Source organism: Cheilinus undulatus, linkage group 16 (genome assembly GCF_018320785.1).
Source record: "Cheilinus undulatus linkage group 16, ASM1832078v1, whole genome shotgun sequence".
Taxonomy (NCBI): domain Eukaryota; kingdom Metazoa; phylum Chordata; class Actinopteri; order Labriformes; family Labridae; genus Cheilinus; species Cheilinus undulatus.
In genome coordinates this window covers 20,629,336-20,652,427 of record NC_054880.1, presented here as the reverse complement: position 1 = coordinate 20,652,427, position 23,092 = coordinate 20,629,336, and the positions used below count along the sequence as shown (strand labels likewise).

The window sequence follows — 23,092 nt, the reverse complement described above, 5'->3', positions numbered from 1 at the left end:
TCCACCCGGAAGCTTTTTGTTGGTACACCCCAGATAACTTGCAAATAACAGGAATCATGCAATAACTACTGCTGCTCTACTTTTATTTAGTGAATCTTATCTGTCATAATAAGATGACCTCTACACCCGACATGGACAAACCTTCAGTTTCTAACGTGGAGGAAAACAGAACGAGACTCTGTACAGAGTTTGCTGCGATAGCGGGAACGGACAGCGCTGTGGCTCAGTGTTACCTGGCTGAAAACGAGTGGCAGATGGAGGTACAGTTCACACATGCACTAGTTCAGACTTTTTAAAATGGCTTGTTGAAATACCCCTTTTCGAAATCAGTCTAAACCATTCTACTGCCTCTGGTACATTGAAGTGCTGCTAAAGCCTAACAGATCTGTCAGGAGTGGCATAACAGTCACTGAGCAGATGCCATAGACTCACCAAGCAGGGTTCATATACTGATGCTTGAATTCCTTTGAAACGCTTGACTTTCAATATTGATATATATTACTTTGTTAATTCTGAAAAAAATCTCTAAAAATGTTAAAAAAGAATATATTTTTAAAGTTCTTTAAAGACTTAAATATGAATGTTGACCTAAACCATTGTTGTCTTTCAGAGAGCGTTGAACTCATTTTTTGAGGCTGACATGGAAAAGGTATTTGAAGAAGATTTTCCAGAGTGCGACTCCAGTCCTAAAGCAAAGAGGCCAAAAACTGAGGAAAACCCTCCAGGAGGAGAATGGTAAAGTTCCTGTGTTCCCCTGTCCTGTTACAAATGAACTTTAAACTGTGTGATGATCTTTAAATAGGGTTGTTACAATAATAGATATTCAAGCCTCATTAGTGGGCACTGGTGCCTTTTTGGATTTCACAGCAACAAAAATAGATGTTCTTGGCACCTAATATTGGTTAATTTCTTGTTTCTAAGTACCCAGAACCTCTGCACACTGTCTATATTGCAAAAATAGAATAACCGAGTTTGTGTTGGTTTAAAACCCTTGCTACTGAAAACTATCAAAGTATTGTGGATCCTCTTACTTTTCAAAACTAACATTGTAAACACTCCCTGAAAAATATCCAGTATAGATTTAACTGGTGACAGTCCAACCTCTGCACACAAACCATCAGAAGAAGATGAAAACAAGCTGTCCCTGATGTCCTGGAACGTGGACGGACTTGATACAGACAACCTTGCAGAGCGCGCCAGAGGCCTGTGCTCCTTCTTAGTCTTGTAAGCTCATCTTTATACACTTCTATTTTTGGCATTACATGATATTTTAATACTTTAATATTTGAATAATGTGGGGCATTCAGTTTCATTCTGTCAATTTTGTTGATATGAGTTTGGCTGCAGAGTAGGGCCCTTAGAGATATACAGGTACATAAAAAAAAAAAAAAAAAAGAATATTAGGAAAAAGTTCAATATTTTTGTCACTCATTTCAGAATGTGAAACCCATTTATTACATAGACTCATTACACATAGAGTGAAATATTTCAAGCCTTTATTTCTTGAAATGTTGATGATTATGGCTTACAGATAAAAAAAAAAAACAAAATTCAGTGTCATAGAAAATTAGAATTTTGTGAAAAAGGTCAATATTGGAAAGTCATGGTGTCACACCCTAATCAGCTAATCAACTCAAAACCCCTGCAGAGGTTTCCTGAGCCTTTAAACAGTCTCTGAGTCTGGGTCAATAGGCTACACACTCATGGGGAAGACTGCACCCTGGACAGATGTCCACAAGACAGTGATTAAAACCTTTTGCAAGGAGGATAAGCCACAAAAGGTCATTGCTAAAGAAGCTGGTTGTTCACAGAGTGCTGTATCCAAGCATATTCATAGAAAGTTGAGTGGAAGGAAAAAGTGTGGTAGGAAAAGGTGCACCAGCATAAGGGATAACCACAGCCTTGAGAGGATTGTCAAGCAAAATCCATTCAAGAATTTCGGGGAGCTTCACAAGAAGTGGACTGAGTCAGTGCATTAAGAGCCACTAAGCACAGATGAATGCTAGACATGGGCTACCAATGTGGCATTCCTCGTGTCAAGCCACTGCTGAACCTGAGACAACGTCAGAAGCGTCTTCCCTTGGCTGTGGAGAAAAAGAACTGGACTGTTGCTCAGTGGTCCAAAGTCCTCTTTTCAGATGAAAGTAAATTTTGCATTTCATTTGGTAATCAAGGTCCCAGAGTCTGGAGGAAGAGTGGAGAGGCACAGAATCCATGTTGCTTGAAGTCCAGTATGAAGTTTCCACAGTCAGTGATGATTTGGGCTGCCATGGCATCTGCTAGTGTTGGTCCACTGTGTTTTCTGAAGTCCACAGTCAACGCAACCATCTACTAAAAAATTTTAAAGCACTTCATGCTTCCTTCTGCTGACAAGCTTTATGGAGATGCTGATTTCATTTTCCAGCAGGACTTGGCACCTGCCCACACTGCCAAAGGTACCAAAAGCTGGTTCAATGACCATGGTGTTACTGTGCTTGATTGGCTAGCAAACTGGCCTGACCTGAACTCCACAGAGAATCTATGGGTTATTGTCAAGAGGAAGATGAGAGACACCAGACCCAACAATGCAGATGACCTGAAGGCCGTCTGGGCTTCCATTACACCTGAGCAGTGCCACAGGCTGATTGCCTCCATGCCCACGCCACATTGATGCAGTAATTCATGCAAAAGGAGGCCCAACCAAGTATTGAGTGCATAGAAATGAACATACTTTTCAGAAGATTGACATTTCTGTTTAAAATATCCTTTTTTTAATTGATCTTATGTAATATTCTAATTTTCCGAGACACTGAATTTTGGGTTTTTCTATTCTGTAAGCCATAATCACAAACATTTCAAGAAATAAAGGCTTGAACTATTTCACTCTATGTGTAATGAGTCTATATAATATATGGGTTTCACTTACTGAAACGAGTAACAAAAATATTGAACTTTTTCATGATATTCTAATTTTTTTAGATGTACCTGTAATGAGTAGCTCCAGGATCCAATGTTTGTATATTGGTCAGCTCCAGAGGTTGTAAGGGGCTTAGTATTTTGAAATAAACCTTCTTTTCATGTAGATACACTCCTGATGTGGTGTTTCTTCAGGAGCTCATCCCACCTTATATTCAGTATTTGAAGAAACGGGCTGTCAGCTACCTAATCATTGAAGGTACTGGATGTCTTTTATCTCTTTGTACAGCTCTTTGACTGAAAGTGCTTTATAAAGAAATTTATTATTATTATTATTATTATTATTATTATTATTATTATTATTATTGTTAACTATAGAAGGATTAAGAGTTGCTGGATTCAGCAGTTTAAACCCGCTATCTTCCACCAGGTGGTGAAGACGGTTACTTCACTGGCATGATGCTGAAGAAGTCGCGAGTCAAATTTGTGGAGAGTGAGATAGTACCATACCCCACCACTCAGATGATGAGAAATCTGCTTGTAGCTCAGGTTTGTACTCAGATACCTGTCCAAATACTTAATGTTGTGTGGTCTACTTTATCTCATCTTCACTGATAAATAATTTGATTTTGTCTTTGATATCAGGTGACTTTTAAAGGCCAGAAGCTGTGTCTGATGACGTCACACTTAGAAAGCTGCAAAGGCCACGCACAGGAGCGGATGAAACAGCTGCGAGTGGCAGTTGAGAAGATGAGAGAAGCACCTGCTGATGTCACCATCCTGTTTGGAGGGGATACCAACCTCAGGGACACTGAGGTTATTTTTGTCTCTGTGTGAAAAAAAAACTATTTATAATGGCCAAAAAAATGCCTGCAACAAAGGACATATCTTATGTCTCTTTTTAGGTGGCAAAGGTGGGCCTGCCTCCCAGTGTCTGTGACGTGTGGGAGCATCTTGGAAAGCAGGAGCACTGCCGCTACACATGGGACACTAAAGTCAACACCAACAAGACTGTTCCCTTTGTCAGTCGCTGCCGCTTCGACCGAATCTATTTCCGCCCCGCTAACAAGGATGGTGTTCCGCGCCTGGCCCCTGACCACATGGCCCTGGTAGGACTGGAGAAGCTGGACTGTGGGCGATATATTAGTGATCACTGGGGGATTTACTGTAGCTTCTCCATAGGCTAGAAACACACAGAACAACCTGATAAACACTTGTTAAATCTTCTGTCTAAAATTAGGTAGTCCAGTTTGAGTTTCAAAGGCCTGGTATAGATATTAGCAATGCTTCAGTCTGACTGCCACTTTCTCTTGAAGGAAGATTTTCTGACCTCTTCTGAGGTTGACTTATCTTCTGTTGTATCCCTTGTTGGAGTCTTGGCCTTAAAGTGTAAAAAGCATCAATAAATGTTAAGATACCAAAGTTGATAGTTTTAAGAAATTGTCTTTGTCTTTATGAAACATTGATTAATCAATCAATCTTTAATTGTATATCGCCAATTCATAATAAATATTATCTCCAGACATTTTACAAAAAAGCAGGTCTAGACTGTACTCTTGGATATATTATTAACAAAGACCCAACATTAATCCACCATTTGCTTAGCACTAAGCAACAGTTAGCAAATGTCACAGCGGTAAGGCATGCAATACAATACAGTACAACAGATCTTCATTGTTTGCTAACGGGGGACATTTTCCTTAGGCTCTCCAAATATATAGCAGCATGAAAATGGAGTCTAGCTCCTGGTTGTGGTGTTGATGAGGGATGCAGGATCAGATGAGGAGATGACCTGTGGGGATCTGGACTAGATAGTAATTAACTGAATGGAGGTGGCTGGGGTGGAGGAGGGTTGCACCAAAATGAAAGGCGGACTTTGGAAGAGAGGATGACAGATTGAAAGTATGGCAGGGACATGATGACATGACAAATGAGGTTGTGACAGAATCTGATTACCTTAGTACTTAAAAGACTGAAGCCCATGATCAGCTGATCACCAGAGCGGGAAAAGAGAATAAAAGGAAGAAGGGAGGGATATGAACAAGTGGTGACAAATGAATTAGTAAGAAACTGTCTGTTTGCTTGAGCTTCTGCTGAGCTCCATTTCAGTCAGGACCACTTTGTCAAGAAACACATGATTTGCAGTTTTACATATTTTTCTTTATTAGCAGTTATTAATTTCCACAGATTGCCGTTATTTATGTTTGGCAGTGTGGCTGTTCTAGGATCCCCCTGCTCCTCCACAAGCCTTCATGGAAAGCATCAAGCAGGAATAAAACACATCAAAAAACACACACAAAAACAGAGCAGTGCAGTTATCAATGGCCACAGAATGACACTGATTAAGTCAGAAGCAGAATGAAAGAGGAGCTGGGGTGGAGGAGGGTTGCAAAAGCAGCTTGCAGAGGAAGCAGCAAAGCACAGCCAGGCTAGAGCAGTTTAGATATGGCAGCATGAGTGCGATTAGCCAATAGTGCTCAGAGAGCCAGTCAGCTGGCCATCAGCTGATGAGGGCTTGCGTGAGATCAGCTGATCTCAATTATATGGCAGCACTTGACTCTGTGTCTTGCCTGAACTAATGTATGCTCAACAGTGAATTTTTGAGCATATATTAGAATTTACTTGTTATTCCCAGAGAATTGATTCATATAAAATGTATAGAGGTATGTCTGCTTGGTGCTTCCATAGAGTGGTGACCATCCTGTCGACATTTTATAGTTATTTCCAGAGGGCTTGCGTAAAGTCAGCTGTTTTAAAGTGTAAAAAATTAGATTAATACAAACAACTAAGATTAAACAGCAGATAGTTAGGATTTCAGTGTCGTAAATATCACTGCAAATAAAATGTTGAATGAATTGAACCACAGTATGATGAGCCATAGATAAGCAGCTCTTAGTGCATGTAGTATTGGCTTTTGACCACTAGATAGCACTGCAGAGTTGAAATGCATTTGAAAACAAATGTGACCTTCTCTGATAATAGACCAAGATTTATTATTTACAATAAAAACAAATGAAATTCTGAATGGTCACACAAAATTCAGCTGAATGTCAGACACAAAATCACTGTAATTTCAGCTATAAATCAATGTTTGGCTACAAGAAAATACAAATAAACACAGGAAGGCTTGTTGATTTAAGATGTTAAAATCGTTTTACCCTCTTCATTGGTAAACAGTACCATTAACCAGTTAGATCATTTCAGATGTAAAATTACAATAGTGAAAAAAATGGGCTTTCCCATACTGAAAAGTTTACGTTATATATAGAAAACGTGGTTTTGGAAAGTTTTACATGTGATCACATTTTGAATGTGCGATCACGTGTGGAAAACATGGGATTTTCATGTGGTTTCTGTGTCAGGGGGCTAGCATGTTGGAATGTAGGCAGTGTTATTGTTATTGAAAGCCTTGTACAGCAGTGCTTCTGAACTGGGCCAGCCTCAGGACCCCCCACCACATCCTTAACAAGAAATAAAATACATGAAATTTTTCAAGTCACACATTTGTTTATTGTAAAATGTCCCAGTTTGGAGCTTAGATGGAAAAGATATACAACTGAACAGAGACATGAAAACACGTTTGAAAAGCTCATCTTGATGGGCACTGATAGCTGAGCGGAGAGGTTCATCTCACATTCTCCTCCTGGTTTCCTTCACTGTCCACTGCCCTGTACTCAAGAAACATTGTTTCAACTCATGCATTTGTTTAATGAAAAATGGAGCTTAGATGGAACAAAATATACACCTGAGTCATGAAAAATCAGTTTAAAAAGCTCCCAGATAACTTGCAGATAACAAGAAACATGCAATAACTACTGCTGCTGTACTTTGATGTAGTGAACCTTATCTGTCATAATAAAATGACCTCTACACCCACTGTGGCTCAGTGTTACCTGGCTGAAAACAAGTGGCAGATAGAGGTACAGTTCCCACATGTATTAGTTCAGACCTTTTAAAATGGTTTGTTGAAATGCTCCTTTTCAAAATCAGTCTAAACTATTCTACTGCCTCTGGTACATTGAAGTGCTGCTAAAGCCTAACAGATCTGCCAGGAGTGGCATAACAGTCACTGAGCAGATGCCATAGACTCACTAAACGGGGTTCATATATTGATGCTTGATTTCCTTTCAAATGCTTGACTTTCAGTGTTGATATATATTAATTTGTTCATTATGTAAAGAAAAATATCTAAAAATCTTAATAAAAATATGTACTGATAAGTGACATGGTATGCACTTACACCAGTAGAGGGCAGTATGAGCAAACTTGTTGGGCTGAAGCAGCTGAATGTTGTGTGACTGTCAACAAGGAAATAAAAGCAGTTTTGACTACGGAACTCGGTCTGCACTATTATAACCTATGTTCATAACATATGGTACCGGGAGAAACTCTAATACACGTGTTTTGAAATGAATTCCGTCCGCCAACCTGACGAGTTAAAGCTGTCAGGTAATGTGGACGAGAACTGGAGAGTTTTCAAACAGAGTTTTGAACTTTATACACCTGCTATTGGACTGGAGAATGACCAACGGCGGAAAATAGCATTGTTGCTATCAGTGGCAGGGCGCAGCGCACTGGAAGTGTACAACACGTTTGTCTTCACAGAAGACGAAAAAGACAAATACGACGCTGTGATTGCAAAGTTTGAACAGTACTGCACACCGAAGAAAAACGAGACATCTGAGAGGTATGTCTTCAGAAATAGAATACAAAAGGAGTCGGAATCAATTGAAGAGTACATTACAGACTTGAGACTAAAAAGTCAATCATGTAACTTTGGGACACTTTGCGACTCCATGGTAAGAGATCAGATAGTGACAGGAGTGCAAGATAAGAGAGTGAGGATGCACTTATTGAAGGAAACAGACCTTACTCTAGAAAAGGCAATAAAAATTTGCAAGGCTTCTGAGGGCGCGAAGGCGCAAATTAAGTCATTTTGCCGAGAGGATGAGACCGCGGAAGTGTACACTGTGCAGCAGACTGACAGGCAGACAACTCTGAAGCGGAGGGAGCCGGAGCCGAAGCAGGAAAAGGAGACCAAGCGCTGTGGAAGGTGTGGCAACAAACACGCACCGAAGCAGTGTCCAGCGTTTGGAAAAGACTGCAGAAAATGCGGCGGGAAAAATCACTTCGCCAAGTGCTGCTTCTCCAAGAAAAAAGTGCAGCTTATGGAAAAGGCAAGCCACAGCGAGGATGATGGCATCACGGTCAGTGTGGGAGCTGTTGAGGACGCCAGCGGTGTTCTGGAGGAGGAACGGATCGCACACATCAATGTGAACGACACAGATGTTCCTCTGACACTGGACACAGGAGCACAGGTAAACGTCCTGCCCTAAAAGCCTAAGATAAAGGGCAAAAAGATTAACCTGAGAGCCTATGATAACACACCAATTCCACACAAGGGAGTGTGTAGACTTTCCCTGTCAGTTAACGGGAAAAAGGTGAATGCTCTTTTTGTACTTGTTGAGGGAAATAGAGAAGCTGTTTTGGGGCTCTAGGTCTTAACAAAATAGTGCATGTCATGAACAAAGAGAAGGTGTCAGACAAAGCACAAAAGCAAAAGAGTTCACTTCAAGCAAACCTACACAGAACGACTGGGTTAAAGAATTCAAGGAAGTCTTCACAGGTATAGGTCACTTAAGGAGAGCATAAAACAAAGCTAAAGGGAAACAGAGCCGGTCATGGGTGATTCTTCAGTTAAGGGAGTTTTTCTGTCTCCAGGGTAGATTTTCAAGAAAAAATGTTGTTAATTAAAAAAAACAATTATTGTATTTGTTAAGGTTAGGTTGTAGTAGCTATGAAAAAAACAGTGTCTCAATGATGACATTTTGATATTTTTTTAGTGTATTGAAAATTTAAATGTGCAAGAATTTCACTGTTTTGGACTTGTCCCCAACCCAGACTTTTTGACATCCCCTCTATAATAAAGCAATAAAAAGTGCTAAATTCATTAAAATTTTAGTTTGCATTTCTTCATTCCAACTTAAAAAGACATTTTTCAAATTAATATAGTTTATATTTGTTCAATTTGCAATTTATTTATAGTTAAATATCACTGTCCCTCATACATCTGTCATTACCATCACACTCAACATTTTAGAGAGCAATAAAGTTTTTACAAAAAATTACTTACATTGTTGCATGCCAATTAGATGCTCCAGAGGGACATTCCCTGAGATGAGGGGAAGCCTGATTTTTGATGCCCACATGTAAGTAATTTGATGTTTTTTACATCCTGATCTGAGAGTAGGTTTATTAGGCATCAGTAGCAAACAAGTTACTATTTGAGTATTTTAATTAATTAATGGGAACTTTCACTATATGTACATATATTCAGTGTACATTGTATGCTAGCTAACCAGTTAGCTTAGCAAGTCTAAAACTTAGCCAACATTTTCTGCAAATAGGGAAAATTGTCATCACAAGTGACTGTGATGGTAATGACAATCAATTATGGTAATGACAATTTATCTGTTTATTACCTTACAACTAGTAATTGAACAGTGACCAACCGTAATTTACATTATTTTTGTTTGAAGATGTCAACATGGCCCCAGCTAAGAAGACAAAATCAAGGAAGATCCTGAGAAATATCAGCAATATCTTGAAAGAGAAAAATAGCAATACAAAAAAAAGAGAGACAGGAAAATTGAAAGCCATCTCACAATTATCAAAGCAGGAACAAAGATGCATGAGACAATAATGAAAGGTTAACCAAAGAAACAAAAGGGTCAGTGATACGAACAGAGAGAAGATAAAAAGTTATATAGCTGGAAACACACCTCCCATATCTTCTACAGGTCAGGTTTTTATATTGTTAAGTGCATTTTCTTATTGTTAGTATGTAAAATCAATTGGTTACTTATGCGGTTGTTGCAGTCATAATGTGATATATGTTTTTTAATGACTTAAATACTATTTTTCTTACTATACTGTATTTCCTACTAGTATTTGTCTTTTTAATGACATTGTTCTGATGATATGTATAAGCTGGTCGATAATCACCAGCAGGTCCCTGACTGTTGTTCAGTGTGGGTCATGCCACTGTTGCTGTGCATGAATTAAAATGCTACACACTTGAGAGTGCTAAAAATTTTCTATTTTATCTTTTTGGATTGGCACCCATCATATGGGACATTTGAGTTGAGCATGCCAATTCTCCTGTTGGTGTTGTTTTTAAAAATAAGTATTTTCTTTATCTTGTAAAAAAAAAAAAAAAAAAAAAAAAAGCAACAAAAAACACCAGTGTTAATTTTAATGTCATTACCGAAGCAGGTTGTCATTACCATCACAATACATTTTTTGATTAAAAAAAAGTTATTTTTTGTTAACTTGGGTTTTACCTAAATCATTGTGATGATGTTTAAAAGTCTAAATTTGCATTTTCTGAAAAATATACATTGCAATTCAAATATTCTGATGAGTACACAATATTTCCTTTTTGAGACAAGGTAATATATCAAGAAGTCAGAGAGAACATGTTGTTAAAATGTATCTTAAATGTACTTACAAATATTTAGAACATGATTCTTAAAGAGCATGGTTTGTACTTACTAGAATAATTGTGAAAAAAGTTTGCTTGTCAAATCGTTTTGTATTAAAATCAGTGTTTTGTCTTTGTGATGGTAATGACATTTTTACTGAGACAACTTTGAAAAAAGCATCATAATGTCAAAATTATCATGAAGTACAATCAAAGCTGTGCTAAGATCTTTGTTCCAGACCAATTGATAAACCTTTTGAAATAGAAAAAATAGAGATTAAAGAACATTATCTTTTCAAAATTTGAAAAGTCAAAGGTGCCCCGAATCGGAGAATCACCCTCATACACCCAGCTATGAAGGTGCCAGTTGCCTTAAAAAAGAAACTGAGGGAGAAACTTGACTCACTGATTAAGGACGGAGTCATCAGGAATATAGAAGAGCCCACAGAATGGGTAAACTCTCTAGTTATACTAGAGAAACCAAACAAAGACCTGAGACTCAGTATAGATCCTAAGGACCTAAAAAGAGCTACAGTCGCTAGAAAAAGTGTGTAAACTCTTTGAGATTTCTTGGATTTCTGCATAAATTGGTCATCAAATGTGTTCCGGTCTTCATCTAATTCACAACAATAGACAAACACAGTCTGCTTAAACTAATACTGAACAAAAAATGATATGTTTTCATGTTTTTATTGAACAAAACATGTAAACATTCACAGTTCAGGGTAGAAAAAGTATGTGAACCCCTAGGCTAATGATTGGTTGACCCTCCGTTGGCAGCAATAACCTCAGCCAAACATTTCCTGTAGTTGCAGATCAGACCTGCACAATGGTCAGGAGGAATTTTGGACCATTCCTCTTTACAAAACTGTTTCAGTTCAGCAATATTATTTGGATGTCTGGTGTGCATTGCTCTCTTGAGGTCATGCCACAGCATCTCAATTGAGTTGAGGTCAGGACTCTGACTGGGCCACTCCAGAAGGCGTATTTTCTTCTGTTGAAGCCATTCTGTTGTTGATTTACTTCTATGCTTTGGGTCGTTGTCCTGTTGCATCACCCATCCTCTGTTGAGCTTCAGTTGGTGGACAGATGGTCTTAAGTTTTCCTGTAAAATGTATTGATAAAATTGGGAATTCATTTTTCCGTCAATGACAGCAATCCGTCCAGGCCCTGAGGCAGCAAAGCAGCCCCAAACCATGATGGCCCCTCCACCATATTTCACAGTTGGGATGAGGTTTTGACGTTGGTGCGCTGTGCCTTTTTTCCTTCCAAACAACTCAATTTTGGTTTAATCTATGGACAGAATATTTTGCCAGTAGTGCTGTGGAACATCCAGGTGCTCTTTTGTAAACTTCAAATGTGCAGCAATGTGTTTTTTGGACAGCAGTGGCTTCCTCCGTGGTGTCCTCCCATGAACTCCATTCTTGTTTAATGTTTTACTTATTGTAGATTTGTCAACAAAAATGTTAGCATGTGCCAGAGAATTTCTGTAAGTCTTTAGCTGACACTCAAGGGTTCTTCTTCACCTCATTGAGCATTCTGCGCTGTGCTCTTGCAGTCATCTTTACAGAATGACCACGCCTAGGGAGAGTTGCAACAGTGCTGAACCTTTTCCATTTGTAGACAGTCTGTCTTACCGTGGACACATGAACATCAAGGCTTTTAGAGATACTTTTGTAACCCTTTCCAGCTTCATGCAAGTCAAAAATTCTTGATCTTAGGTCTTTTGAGAGCTCTTTTGTGCCAGGCATGGTTCACATCAGGCAATGCTTCTTGAGAACAGCAAATTCAAAACTGGTGTGTGTTTTTTATAGGGCAGGACAACTTTAACCAACACGTGGTTAAAGTTCACATACTTTTTCCACCCTGCACTGTGAATGTTGTCATGTTTTGTTCAATAAAAGCATGAAAACATATCATTTTTTGCAGTATTAGTTTAAGCAGACTGTGTTTGTCTATTGTTGTGAATCAGATGAAGATCGGAGCACATTTGATGACCAATTCATGCAGAAATCCAAGAAATCTCCAAGGGTTCAGATACTTTTTCTAGCGACTGTATCCAATGTGACCATTACAGATTACCAACTAAAACAGACGTAACAAGTGGAGCATGCTACTTCTCCAAACTAGATGCTTCATCAGGATTTCATCAGATTGTGCTTGATGAGGAGAGCGCTAAACTGTGCACATTTAACTCACCATTCGGTAGACATTGTTTCTCACGGTTGCCATTTGGTATCAGTTCTGCGCCTGAGGTTTTTCATCAAACAGTGCAGCAACTGTTTGATGGGGTAGAAGGGGTGGGTGTTTTCATTGATGATGTGGTGGTCTGGGGCACCACGAAAGAGGAACACGACAGACTGTGCAAAGTCTTAAACAGAGCCTAGAAATCAGACCTGAAACTAAATAAACAAAAATGCCAGTTTGGAGTTAGTGACATCACTTACCTGGGAGAGAGACTCTCCAAGGAAGGAGTACAGCCAGATCCCGAAAAAATCAAGGCAATTGTACCAGAGGGAAAAAAGATCTGTCAACAAGAAGATAAATACAGTTCTGACTATGGTACTTGGTGTGCACGTTCATAACAATAAAAAAGATATATTTTTTAAAGTTATTAAAAAGGACCTGAATTTTACATTTGAATATGAATGCTGACCTAAGCTATTGTTGTCTTTCAGAGAGCTTTGAACTCATTTTCTGAGGCTGACATGGAAAAGGTATTTGAAGAAGATTTTCCAGAGAGCAACTCCAGTCCTAAAGCACAGAGGCCAAAAGCTGAGGAAAACCATCCAGGAGGAGAATGGTAGAGTTCCTGTGTTCCCCTGTCCTGTTACAAATGAACTTTAAACTGTGTGATGATCTTTAAATAGGGTTGTTACAATAATAGATATTCAAGCCTCATTAGTGGGCACTGATGCCTGTTTGGATTCCACAGCAACAAAAATAGATGTTCTTGGCACCTAATATTGGTTAATTTATTGTTTCTAAGTACCCAGAACCTCTGCACACTTTCTATATTGCACAAATAGAATAACAGAGTTTGTGTTGGTTTAAAACCCTTGCTACTGAAAACTATCAAAGTATTGTGGATCCTCTTACTTTTCAAAACTAACATTGTAAACACTCCCTGAAAAATATCCAGTATAGATTTAACTGGTGACAGTCCAACCTCTGCACGCAAACCATCAGAAGAAGATGAAAACAAGCTGTCCCTGATGTCCTGGAACGTGGACGGACTTGATACAGACAACCTCCCAGAGCGCGCCAGAGGCCTGTTCTCCTTCTTGCTCTTGTAAGCTCATCTATATACACTTCTATTTTTGACATCACATATTTTTATACTTTAATATTTGAATAATGTGGGGTATTCAGTGCTATTTTGTCAGTTTTGTTGATATGAGTTTGGCTGTAGAGTAGTGCCCTTAAAGATATACATGAGTAGCTCCAGGATCCAATGTTTGTATATTGGTCAGCTCCAAAGGTTGTAAGGGGCTTAGTATTTTAAAATGAACCTTCTTTTCATGTAGATACACTCCTGATGTGGTGTTTCTTCAAGAGCTCATCCCACCTTATATTCAGTATTTGAAGAAACGGGCTGTCAGCTACCTAATCATTGAAGGTACTGGATGTATTTTATCTCTTTGCACAGCTCTTTGACTGAAAGCGCTTTATAAAGAAATTTATTATTATTATGTGCAACTGAACTATAAAAGGGTGGCTGGATTCAGCAGTTTAAACCGCTCTCTTCCACCAGGTGGTGAAGACGGTTACTTCACTGGCATGATGCTGAAGAAGTCACGAGTCAACTTTGTGGAGAGTGAGATAGTACCATACCCCACCACTCGGATGGGGAGAAATCTGCTTGTAGCTCAGGTTTGTACTCAGATACCTGTCCAAATACTTAATGTTGTGTGGTCTAGTTTGTCTCATCTTCATTGATAAATCATTCATTTTTGTCTTTGATATCAGGTGACTTTTAAAGGCCAGAAGCTGTGTCTGATGACGACACACTTAGAAAGCTGTAAAGACCACTCACAGGAGCGGATGAAACAGCTGCGAGTGGCAATTGAGAAGATGAGAGAAGCCCCTGCTGATGTCACCGTCCTGTTTGGAGGGGATACCAACCTCAGGGACACTGAGGTCATTTTTTGTCTCTGTGTGAACAAAAAACTAAATTATTTATAATGGCCCAAATAATGCCTGCAACAAAGGACATATCTTATGTCTCTTTCTAGGTGGCGAAGGTGGGCCTGCCTCCCAGTGTCTGTGACGTGTGGGAGCATCTTGGAAAGCAGAAGCACTGCCGCTACACATGGGACACTAAAGTCAACACCAACAAGACTGTTCCCTTTGTTGCTCGCTGCCGCTTCGATCGAATCTTTTTCCGTGCCACTAACAAGGATGGTGTTCCACGCCTGGCCCCTGACCACATGGCCCTGGTAGGACTGGAGAAGCTGGACTGTGGGCGATATATTAGTGATCACTGGGGGATTTACTGTAGCTTCTCCATAGGCTAGAAACACACAGAACAACATTAATCCACCATTTGCTTAGCACTAAGCAACAGTTAGCAAATGTCACAGCGGTAAGGCATGCAATACAATACAGTACAACAGATCTTCATTGTTTGCTAACGGGGGACATTTTCCTTAGGCTCTCCAAATATATAGCAGCATGAAAATGGAGTCTAGCTCCTGGTTGTGGTGTTGATGAGGGATGCAGGATCAGATGAGGAGATGACCTGTGGGGATCTGGACTAGATAGTAATTAACTGAACGGAGGTGGCTGGGGTGGAGGAGGGTTGCACTGAAATGAAAGGCTGACTTTGGAAGAGAGGATGACAGATTGAAAGTGTGGCAGGGACATGATGACATGACAAATGAGGTTGTGACAGAATCTGATTACCTTAGTACTTAAAAGACTGAAGCCCATGATCAGCTGATCACCAGAGCGGGAAAAGAGAATAAAAGGAAGAAGGGAGGGATATGAACAAGTGGTGACAAATGAATTAGTAAGAAACTGTCTTTTTGCTTGAGCTTCTGCTGAGCTCCATTTCAGTCAGGACCACTTTGTCAAGAAACACATGATTTGCAGTTATACATATTTTTCTTTATTAGCAGTTATTAATTTCCACAGATTGCCGTTATTTATGTTTGGCAGTGTGGCTGTTCTAGGATCCCCCTGCTCCTCCACAAGCCTTCATGGAAAGCATCAAGCAGGAATAAAACACATCAAAAAACACACACAAAAACAGAGCAGTGCAGTTATCAATGGCCACAGAATGACACTGATTAAGTCAGAAGCAGAATGAAAGAGGAGCTGGGGTGGAGGAGGGTTGCAAAAGCAGCTTGCAGAGGGAGCAGCAAAGCACAGCCAGGCTAGAGCAGTTTAGATATGGCAGCATGAGTGCGATTAGCCAATAGTGCTCAGAGAGCCAGTCAGCTGGCCATCAGCTGATGAGGGCTTGCGTGAGATCAGCTGATCTCAATTATATGGCAGCACTTGACTCTGTGTCTTGCCTGAACTAATATATGCTCAACAGTGAATTTTTGTTGTTTTCTTGAGATTATATCTATTTATCTCGGAATAACAATGCTGAGATAATTGTTATTTCAAGGTAATGTATGATTATTTTTTCCTGGGATCATGAGTTAATTTCAGTCATTTTTAAGAGATCTAAAAAAATATCCCATTATTACTGGAAACTCCCAGAATTTACTTGTTATTCCCAGAGAATTGATTCATATAAAATGTATAGAGGTATGTCTGCTTGGTGCTTCCATAGAGTGGTGACCATCCTGTCGACATTTTATAGTTATTTCCAGAGGGCTTGAGTAAAGTCAGCTGTTTTAAAGTGTAAAAAATTAGATTAATACAAACAACTAAGATTAAACAGCAGATAGTTAGGATTTCAATACCATAAATATCACTGCAAATAAAATGTTGAATGAATTGAACCACAGTATGATGAGCCATAGATAAGCAGCTCTTAGTGCATGTAGTATTGGCTTTTGACCACTAGATAGCACTGCAGAGTTGAAATGCATTTGAAAACAAATGTGACCTTCTCTGATAATAGACCAAGATTTATTATTTACAATAAAAACAAATGAAATTCTGAATGGTCACACAAAATTCAGCTGAATGTCAGACACAAAATCACTGTAATTTCAGCTATAAATCAATGTTTGGCTTCAAGAAAATACAAATAAACACAGGAAGGCTTGTTGATTTAAGATGTTAAAATCGTTTTACCCTCTTCATTGGTAAACAGTACCATTAACCAGTTAGATCATTTCAGATGTAAAATTACAATAGTGAAAAAAATGGGCTTTCCCATACTGAAAAGTTTACGTTATATATAGAAAACGTGGTTTTGGAAAGTTTTACATGTGATCACATTTTGAATGTGCGATCACGTGTGGAAAACATGGGATTTTCATGTGGTTTCTGTGTCAGGGGGCTAGCATGTTGGAATGTAGGCAGTGTTATTGTTATTGAAAGCCTTGTACAGCAGTGCTTCTGAACTGGGCCAGCCTCAGGACCCCCCACCACATCCTTAACAAGAAATAAAATACATGAAATTTTTTAAGTCACACATTTGTTGGATGAAAAATGTCCCAGTTTGGAGCTTAGATGGAACAAATATACAACTGAACAGAGACATGAAAACACGTTTGAAAAGCTCATCTTGATGGGCACTGATAGCTGAGCGGAGAGGTTCATCTCACATTCTCCTCCTGGTTTCCTTCACTGTCCACTGCCCTGTCCTCTTGGAATAAAGGGAAGGAGCCCAAACAACAAACCTTTAAAAAGCTCATCATTACAAAAGCCTTTGAAGGACCTCCTGAGAACCTTCAGGCACATATGATGACATTACACTTAGATGTTCCTACAGCAAAGCAATCATTCCTGCTGTTAGAAATTACAGATTTTTTATGAATATTAGGGGGAATGGCTTGGAAGTTTTATAGTTTATTCGTGGACAATTTGGGGGTAAATTTGTACATCTTTGGAGAGTATCATCAGAAGTTTGGGGGAAATTTGCTTTAGATTTTTTTTTCTTTTTTTTGCATTTTCATGGGAGCTATGGAAATTTTGACATTTTCAGGCATTTTACATCAGTGGGTGTAATGTGTCTATATCTGTGCTAGACATTTTTAAGCCTTCATGTTAAAAGGGTCAAAAATAACTAAAGCTTTACAGAATGCATCCACGGTTTTCCTGCTATATTGAACAAACTGTGTAATAAAGGCCCATTGGTATTAAGTTGGTAATTTACGTTCATCCTCTATTGTGAAAGTTTCACTACAGGCCTCAGTCTTACCCCAAACCAGATGTGACCTCCTCCTCAGAGTCTGTGCCAAGATTCTGTCAACACGTCTCCCTCTCCTGTCTGAGCAGCATCCTTCAAATCTTGGAGTGTGTTTTCGTGTACCGCTGGACGAGCAGACAGCTCAGTTTTAACAGCACCGAGCGAGGAAGAGGAGCTGACCTTAGAAGAGGACACAGATGTGACTCTTCCCTGAGAGCAGGCGTCATCACAGCAGACTAACCCCCCTCTCTCATTCCTGCTCAGCAAAGGACACATTTGGCCTGTCCAGCTCTGATGAGTTCACCTAAAGCCTAAAACATCACAAATGAGCTTCTTTGTTTTGTCCTCTGGATATGATGGTTTGTGTCATTCATGCGCTTGAGAAGTCAAAATTTGACTGATTTTTCGGTTTTGTTTTTCTGCCATTTTTTTTTTTATTGGACGTATTTAAGCTTCATCTTTTGTAAACAACATTAGTAAATGCCTGCAAAGACATCAATCAAACATGCATTTAAATGTATTTTTGAACTACAATTTCCCCATTTTTGAGCAATATTTTTACTAAATTAGATCTACTTGCATAATTTTCACCCCTGGACTACACCATTTGGGGATATTTAAGGGAGGAGCACCCCCCCATCATATTTTAATGTGTTTTTTTAATTTTTTTTTTTAAAGATTTATTTTTGGATAGGACAGTGGATAGAGTTGGAAACAGGGAAGAGAGCAGGGAGAGACATGCAGGAGATAGTGCCATGGGCCGGATTCGAACTCGGGTCGCCTGCGTATATGGCATGCGCATTAACCACTCGACTACCGGCGCGCCACATAGTTTAATGTTTTTGATACAAATTTCAGTCTGTTGACCAATTCATTTAGTGGCTGTTGATTCAATGAAAACACACTTTTCATTACAGGTGTCTTAAGGGCCCCTCCCTACTGTGGGCTGGGGTAATCAGTATCCTTTTCCCCCCAGTGCTACGCCCATGGATGTCAGGGGTAAGACCCAAAAGAGCTCTTCACTTTGCCTGCTGTCAGGCTAAGGGTAGGTGTCAGACAAAAAGAGAAACAGCACACAGCAGAAATAGCCTTTTTCAAATACAACACTACAAAGATTCACCCTGAGTGTTATGGACAAAATCTGCAAAGAGACAATTTTGTCCACAAGGGGCGCCCAAATTAACAAGCCCAAATTTCCTCACAGGAGCTTTAAACAATTTCAAAACTGCGACGAGGGACATTTTGAGGTGTTGCTTAGAATACTAGAAAAATATGCACTTAATTGTCAAAGTAGTTGTCTTATCTTTTGATCAGAAAACTTTCTAAATCAAGTTGTATTGTTACTTTAATAATTTTTTTCATTTTGTTGTTTTTTTTTTCTAATACTTCAGAAAATTGTTATGTATGGAGACCCTAAAAGGACATTTATCCATACATTTGATCTACTTTTTTCCCCCATATATTGAGTATTTGTTGGTTTTCCCAAGATTTCTACTTATCTGTAGATATCTTGCTCATACCATCAAAAGAATCAGACAATCTGAAGAAATCTCTGTGTGCAAGGGACAAGGCCTGCATGGGCACCAGGACACTTCACCAAAGCACTGTCTGTCATCAAGACAGGACTTGTGCCACCCAAAAATGCAAGATAAAACTGTGTCATGCAAAGAAGATGCCATTTATGAACACAATCCAAAAACAGTGTTGAATTCTCTGGGCAAAAGCTCATTAAAAATGGACTGAGACAAATTGGAAAACTGTTCTGTGGTCAGATAAAAAAAAAATTTAAATTCTTTATGGAAACCAGCTAAAGCAGCTAGGTTCCCTCATCAAAAATTACAATAAGAATGGGCCAACATTCCTCTCCCAAAAGTCAAGCAACTGGTGTACTTTCTTATCAGGTGTTTACACACTGTTGTTAGAAGAAGACTGACTTACACAATGGGAAACATGGCCATGTCCCTACTTTTTTGAGATGTGTTGCAGCCATCAAATTCAAAATGAGCTGATATTTTCATGAATATGTAAAACATGTCAATTTCAGCATCTGATCCATTGTTTATGTTTTTATGTTTTTATCTACATTTTGCAGCTTTTCTGAAACTGGAATTATGGATGTTTTTCTTCAGTTGATAGATATTAAGTCCATTTCATCATCCGCATAGTCCGTTAAGGTGCAGTTGCATCACCTGACACGAATGCCCTTTTCTTCTTTGACTCTTTAATGGCAGCTGGTCAAACAGCTTTTAGCTGTGCTAGAGCCACCATCTGGCAAAAGAACTACATTACAACTAAGTGCTGGTAGAAATACTGGGGAATCAACTTTATAAGATGAGATGAGACTTTAATTTAAAGAAAAAGATTATCAAGGCCCATCTCATCCCACTATCACAGTAAAAACCTACTGTTTTTTTTTTTTTATCATCATGGCAAAATTGAAGTGAATTGTATGGATGCATGTCCACCTTCTGTGATTATGTAATATGTTTCTGACAATAATAACTCAAACAGATTCAGGGTCAGCCTATATGTGACCACAGAGGGTACATATGATATAAATAAACTGTTCTTAGCCCCAGTCTTGTTTAAAGTCCTCCAGAGGTGAACTATTTTAACCCTATCACTGTGTTTACTGAGCCTTTTCCTCCTATACAACATAAGGAGTCAAACAGCAGCAGGTCATTGATGGTACAGATGGAGGCAACAGCTGTCTGAGTCAAGAAAGGGGTCACATGATCCATCCGTCTGCCTTGAGCAGGATCCCTCTGCCATCGGCCCATCAACGTTTTTCCCTCCTCCTCCGCAAATCCACAAACATCCGCATCATGAGTTCCCCTCTCTAAGGCCTGCGTGGACGTTTTCCAAGATCATTTCACTCACCCTTTTATAATTTCACTCTGAGTTTTTCAAGCACCAACAGCCTCACAGATGTATTTTTGGATTTCCATCCAAAAGCGTGGCCCTCAGTGAGAACTCAGGTTTCCATTTGAGGCCCCGTCAAAGTCAATGTTCTTGGTTCTTCGTGGACGTATCCATGTGCTGGCGGGGAGGCTGTAGGAGGAGGTTTGTCCTTCGAGGCAGGGTTGGATGATGATGGAACGGACACAGATCTGACCCCAGCCCGGGAGAGATTGGCGGGTTGTGTGTGAAGAGCAGCACAAGGATGTGTGTGCTGCAGCTCCTGGTAACAGACGGAGCCATAAAATGCAAGAGGAGTCTGGTCTGATTCTGTCTGATTGATAGACTCTGGCTGGGTTTGGGGTTTTTTGTTGTGCACGTGCTGCAGGCAGATGACTATGAGCAGCTTTTTCACTCTTTGTATGTTCAGAATCTATCTAGACCAATGTCTGTCTGACACTGTCCACACAAATACTCCTCTCCCCCCCTTGTTCGGATAGCTTGTCACAGGCAAGGCAAGGGCAAGCATAAGTGGTGCTCCACTCTATATCACCACCGCCACATCCATCACGACTTCCCTTCAAAATCGATGTGACAAACTGCCCCAGAAGCCAGCATTATTTCTGGCCGTACAGTGCTGCTGCCGCTGCTGCTTTTGCTGCATATTTGAGGGCTGACAGTTATTTAGAGGTTTGCAAGATAAGGGGAAACCGTCGGAGCGAGAACATTTTGTCTCTCATCCCTCTCAAGGATGAAGCTAGCCAGGTGCTATTCAGAGATTCCTGCTAAAGTTTGAGGTGAGGATCACAAAATGTGTGAAAACATCTGTTTACAACCCAGAGTTTCCCCACAGATATGCTACCGCTTACTTTAGGCTGCTGCTCACTTTAAAGAGGTTCAGAAAAGGTTAAGTAAAGACAACAAGGAGCAGGATTCACTCAGTGTTACATAAGGTTTGCAGAGCTGTGAATTATTAAACAGTCAAGTCTTTACGTAAATGCTAAAGTTTGACATTTTGTGAAAGACCCAGACTTGGTGCTTTTCTGTAGGGAGGGAGATTAAGCAATCTGTCATGTAGAAATCAATAACCATGTTATCCTTTAAAGCTCCTGTGAGAAGTTTTTAGCCGGTTATAAAACAGTCTGGAATTAGCGCTGAGGTTTCTTTATGACCCACAAAAGCAAACAAGACCATCAGGGTACAAAAACAAACAACTTCTGTGTTGTTATTTTTAACGTCTGTTGCTGTTGCCGTGGGGTAGGTGACAGATTAGACCAGCTGAAGCGTAAAAGGAAAAAATGCCATTTCTCACATCTTCAACAGTAAACTAGAAGAGCACTAGGAGAGCGCAGACCTCCGCCATTAGCCCTATTTCCCAAAAATATAGAATCCTTTAAAAAATTCCTGGATCCAGACGGTGATCCGGATCACTCCCAAAATCTAATCAGTTCTTCCTTATGACATTTCTGACATTTCCTGAAAATTTCATCAAAATCCGTCCAGAAGTTTTTGAGTTATGTTGCTAACAAACTAACAAACCCTGCTGATCACATAACCTCCTTGGAGGAGGTAATAATTAGAATGAATGACACATTTGAGTAAAAGACAATCTACCTGGGCTGTCACGATAACAGACTTCTAAATATCAATATGACCCAAATTCCAGAAAAGCTGGGACGCTGTGTAAAATGTAGATAAAAACAGGATGCAATGATTTACATGTCTCATAAACCCATATTTTATTCCAAAGCTAGGATAAACAACATATCAGATGTTGAAATTTTACCATTTCATGAAAAATATTTTCTCATTTTGAATTCAATGGCCGCAGCACATCCCATGAAAAGTAGGGACTGGGCCATGATTCCCAGTGTGTAGCATCCTCTCTTCTTTTAATAACAGTCTGTAAAAATTTGGGAAGTGAAGAGACCAGTTGCTGGAATTTAGGGAGAGGAATGTTAACCCATTCATGTCTGACTTAGTATTCTGACTGTTTCTGCTGTTTTCCAAAAAGAATTTCCAAATTTGATTCATCTGACCACGGAACAGTTTTCCATTTTACCTCAGTCCATTTCAAATGAGCTTTGGCCCAGAGAAGAGAATAGCATTTCTGGATCGAGTTCAAATATGGCTTCTCCTTTGCACGATACAGCCTTATCTTGCATTTCGCAGGTGTCGGACCAAAACCTCCTATCTCCAAAATCAACACTTTTTAGGGAATGGAAAAACACTGTATTTTTCAAATAATTCAATACTGAATGGTCATAGTTGGCATCTTTTTGACCCTTTTTTTTTTTTTGCTTTAAGATTCGTTAAGAAACCACTGACAGATGTAAAGCGTGAACAATAGTACTAATTTAGGGGGGAATATAGTGAAAAATGGAGATACAAGATTTTAGCCTGATGCTAGCAAGTTGTGGATGGCATGGCCAACTGTGTTGACAGTGATTTCTGGAAGTGTCCCTGAGTCCAGTGATTTCCAGTATAGAATCATGCTTGTT

The 23,092-nt window shown here is 39.5% G+C and overlaps 2 protein-coding genes across 2 annotated transcripts; both read left to right on the top strand.

The window, feature by feature from the left end:
* The first annotated feature begins 28 nt into the window (after positions 1 to 28).
* On the top strand, positions 29 to 4,434 carry LOC121524060 (tyrosyl-DNA phosphodiesterase 2-like). Its single transcript, XM_041809236.1, has 7 exons — positions 29 to 260; positions 611 to 735; positions 1,075 to 1,224; positions 3,063 to 3,154; positions 3,326 to 3,444; positions 3,541 to 3,711; positions 3,801 to 4,434. The coding sequence occupies exons 1-7, from the start codon at positions 114 to 116 to the stop codon at positions 4,080 to 4,082; spliced, it is 1,086 nt and encodes a 361-aa protein (XP_041665170.1). The 5' UTR covers positions 29 to 113; the 3' UTR covers positions 4,083 to 4,434.
* A 2,798-nt stretch (positions 4,435 to 7,232) lies between these two features.
* LOC121524587 lies at positions 7,233 to 18,432 on the top strand. Its single transcript, XM_041810037.1, has 8 exons — positions 7,233 to 8,213; positions 13,057 to 13,181; positions 13,521 to 13,670; positions 13,906 to 13,997; positions 14,133 to 14,251; positions 14,348 to 14,518; positions 14,614 to 14,817; positions 17,682 to 18,432. The coding sequence occupies exons 1-8, from the start codon at positions 7,305 to 7,307 to the stop codon at positions 17,931 to 17,933; spliced, it is 2,022 nt and encodes a 673-aa protein (XP_041665971.1). The 5' UTR covers positions 7,233 to 7,304; the 3' UTR covers positions 17,934 to 18,432.
* Positions 18,433 to 23,092: the final 4,660 nt, after the last annotated feature.

Excerpts from the sequence above, each read along its gene's own strand:
- LOC121524060 (XM_041809236.1), top strand. The coding sequence starts at position 114 with ATGACCTCTACACCCGACATGGACAAACCTTCAGTTTCTAACGTGGAG. Across the intron at positions 1,225-3,062 it reads CTGTGCTCCTTCTTAGTCTT|ATACACTCCTGATGTGGTGT; the intron begins GTAAGCTCATCT and ends CTTTTCATGTAG. Across the intron at positions 3,712-3,800 it reads CCAACCTCAGGGACACTGAG|GTGGCAAAGGTGGGCCTGCC; the intron begins GTTATTTTTGTC and ends GTCTCTTTTTAG.
- LOC121524587 (XM_041810037.1), top strand. The coding sequence starts at position 7,305 with ATGAATTCCGTCCGCCAACCTGACGAGTTAAAGCTGTCAGGTAATGTG. Across the intron at positions 8,214-13,056 it reads CACTGGACACAGGAGCACAG|AGAGCTTTGAACTCATTTTC; the intron begins GTAAACGTCCTG and ends GTTGTCTTTCAG. Across the intron at positions 13,671-13,905 it reads CTGTTCTCCTTCTTGCTCTT|ATACACTCCTGATGTGGTGT; the intron begins GTAAGCTCATCT and ends CTTTTCATGTAG.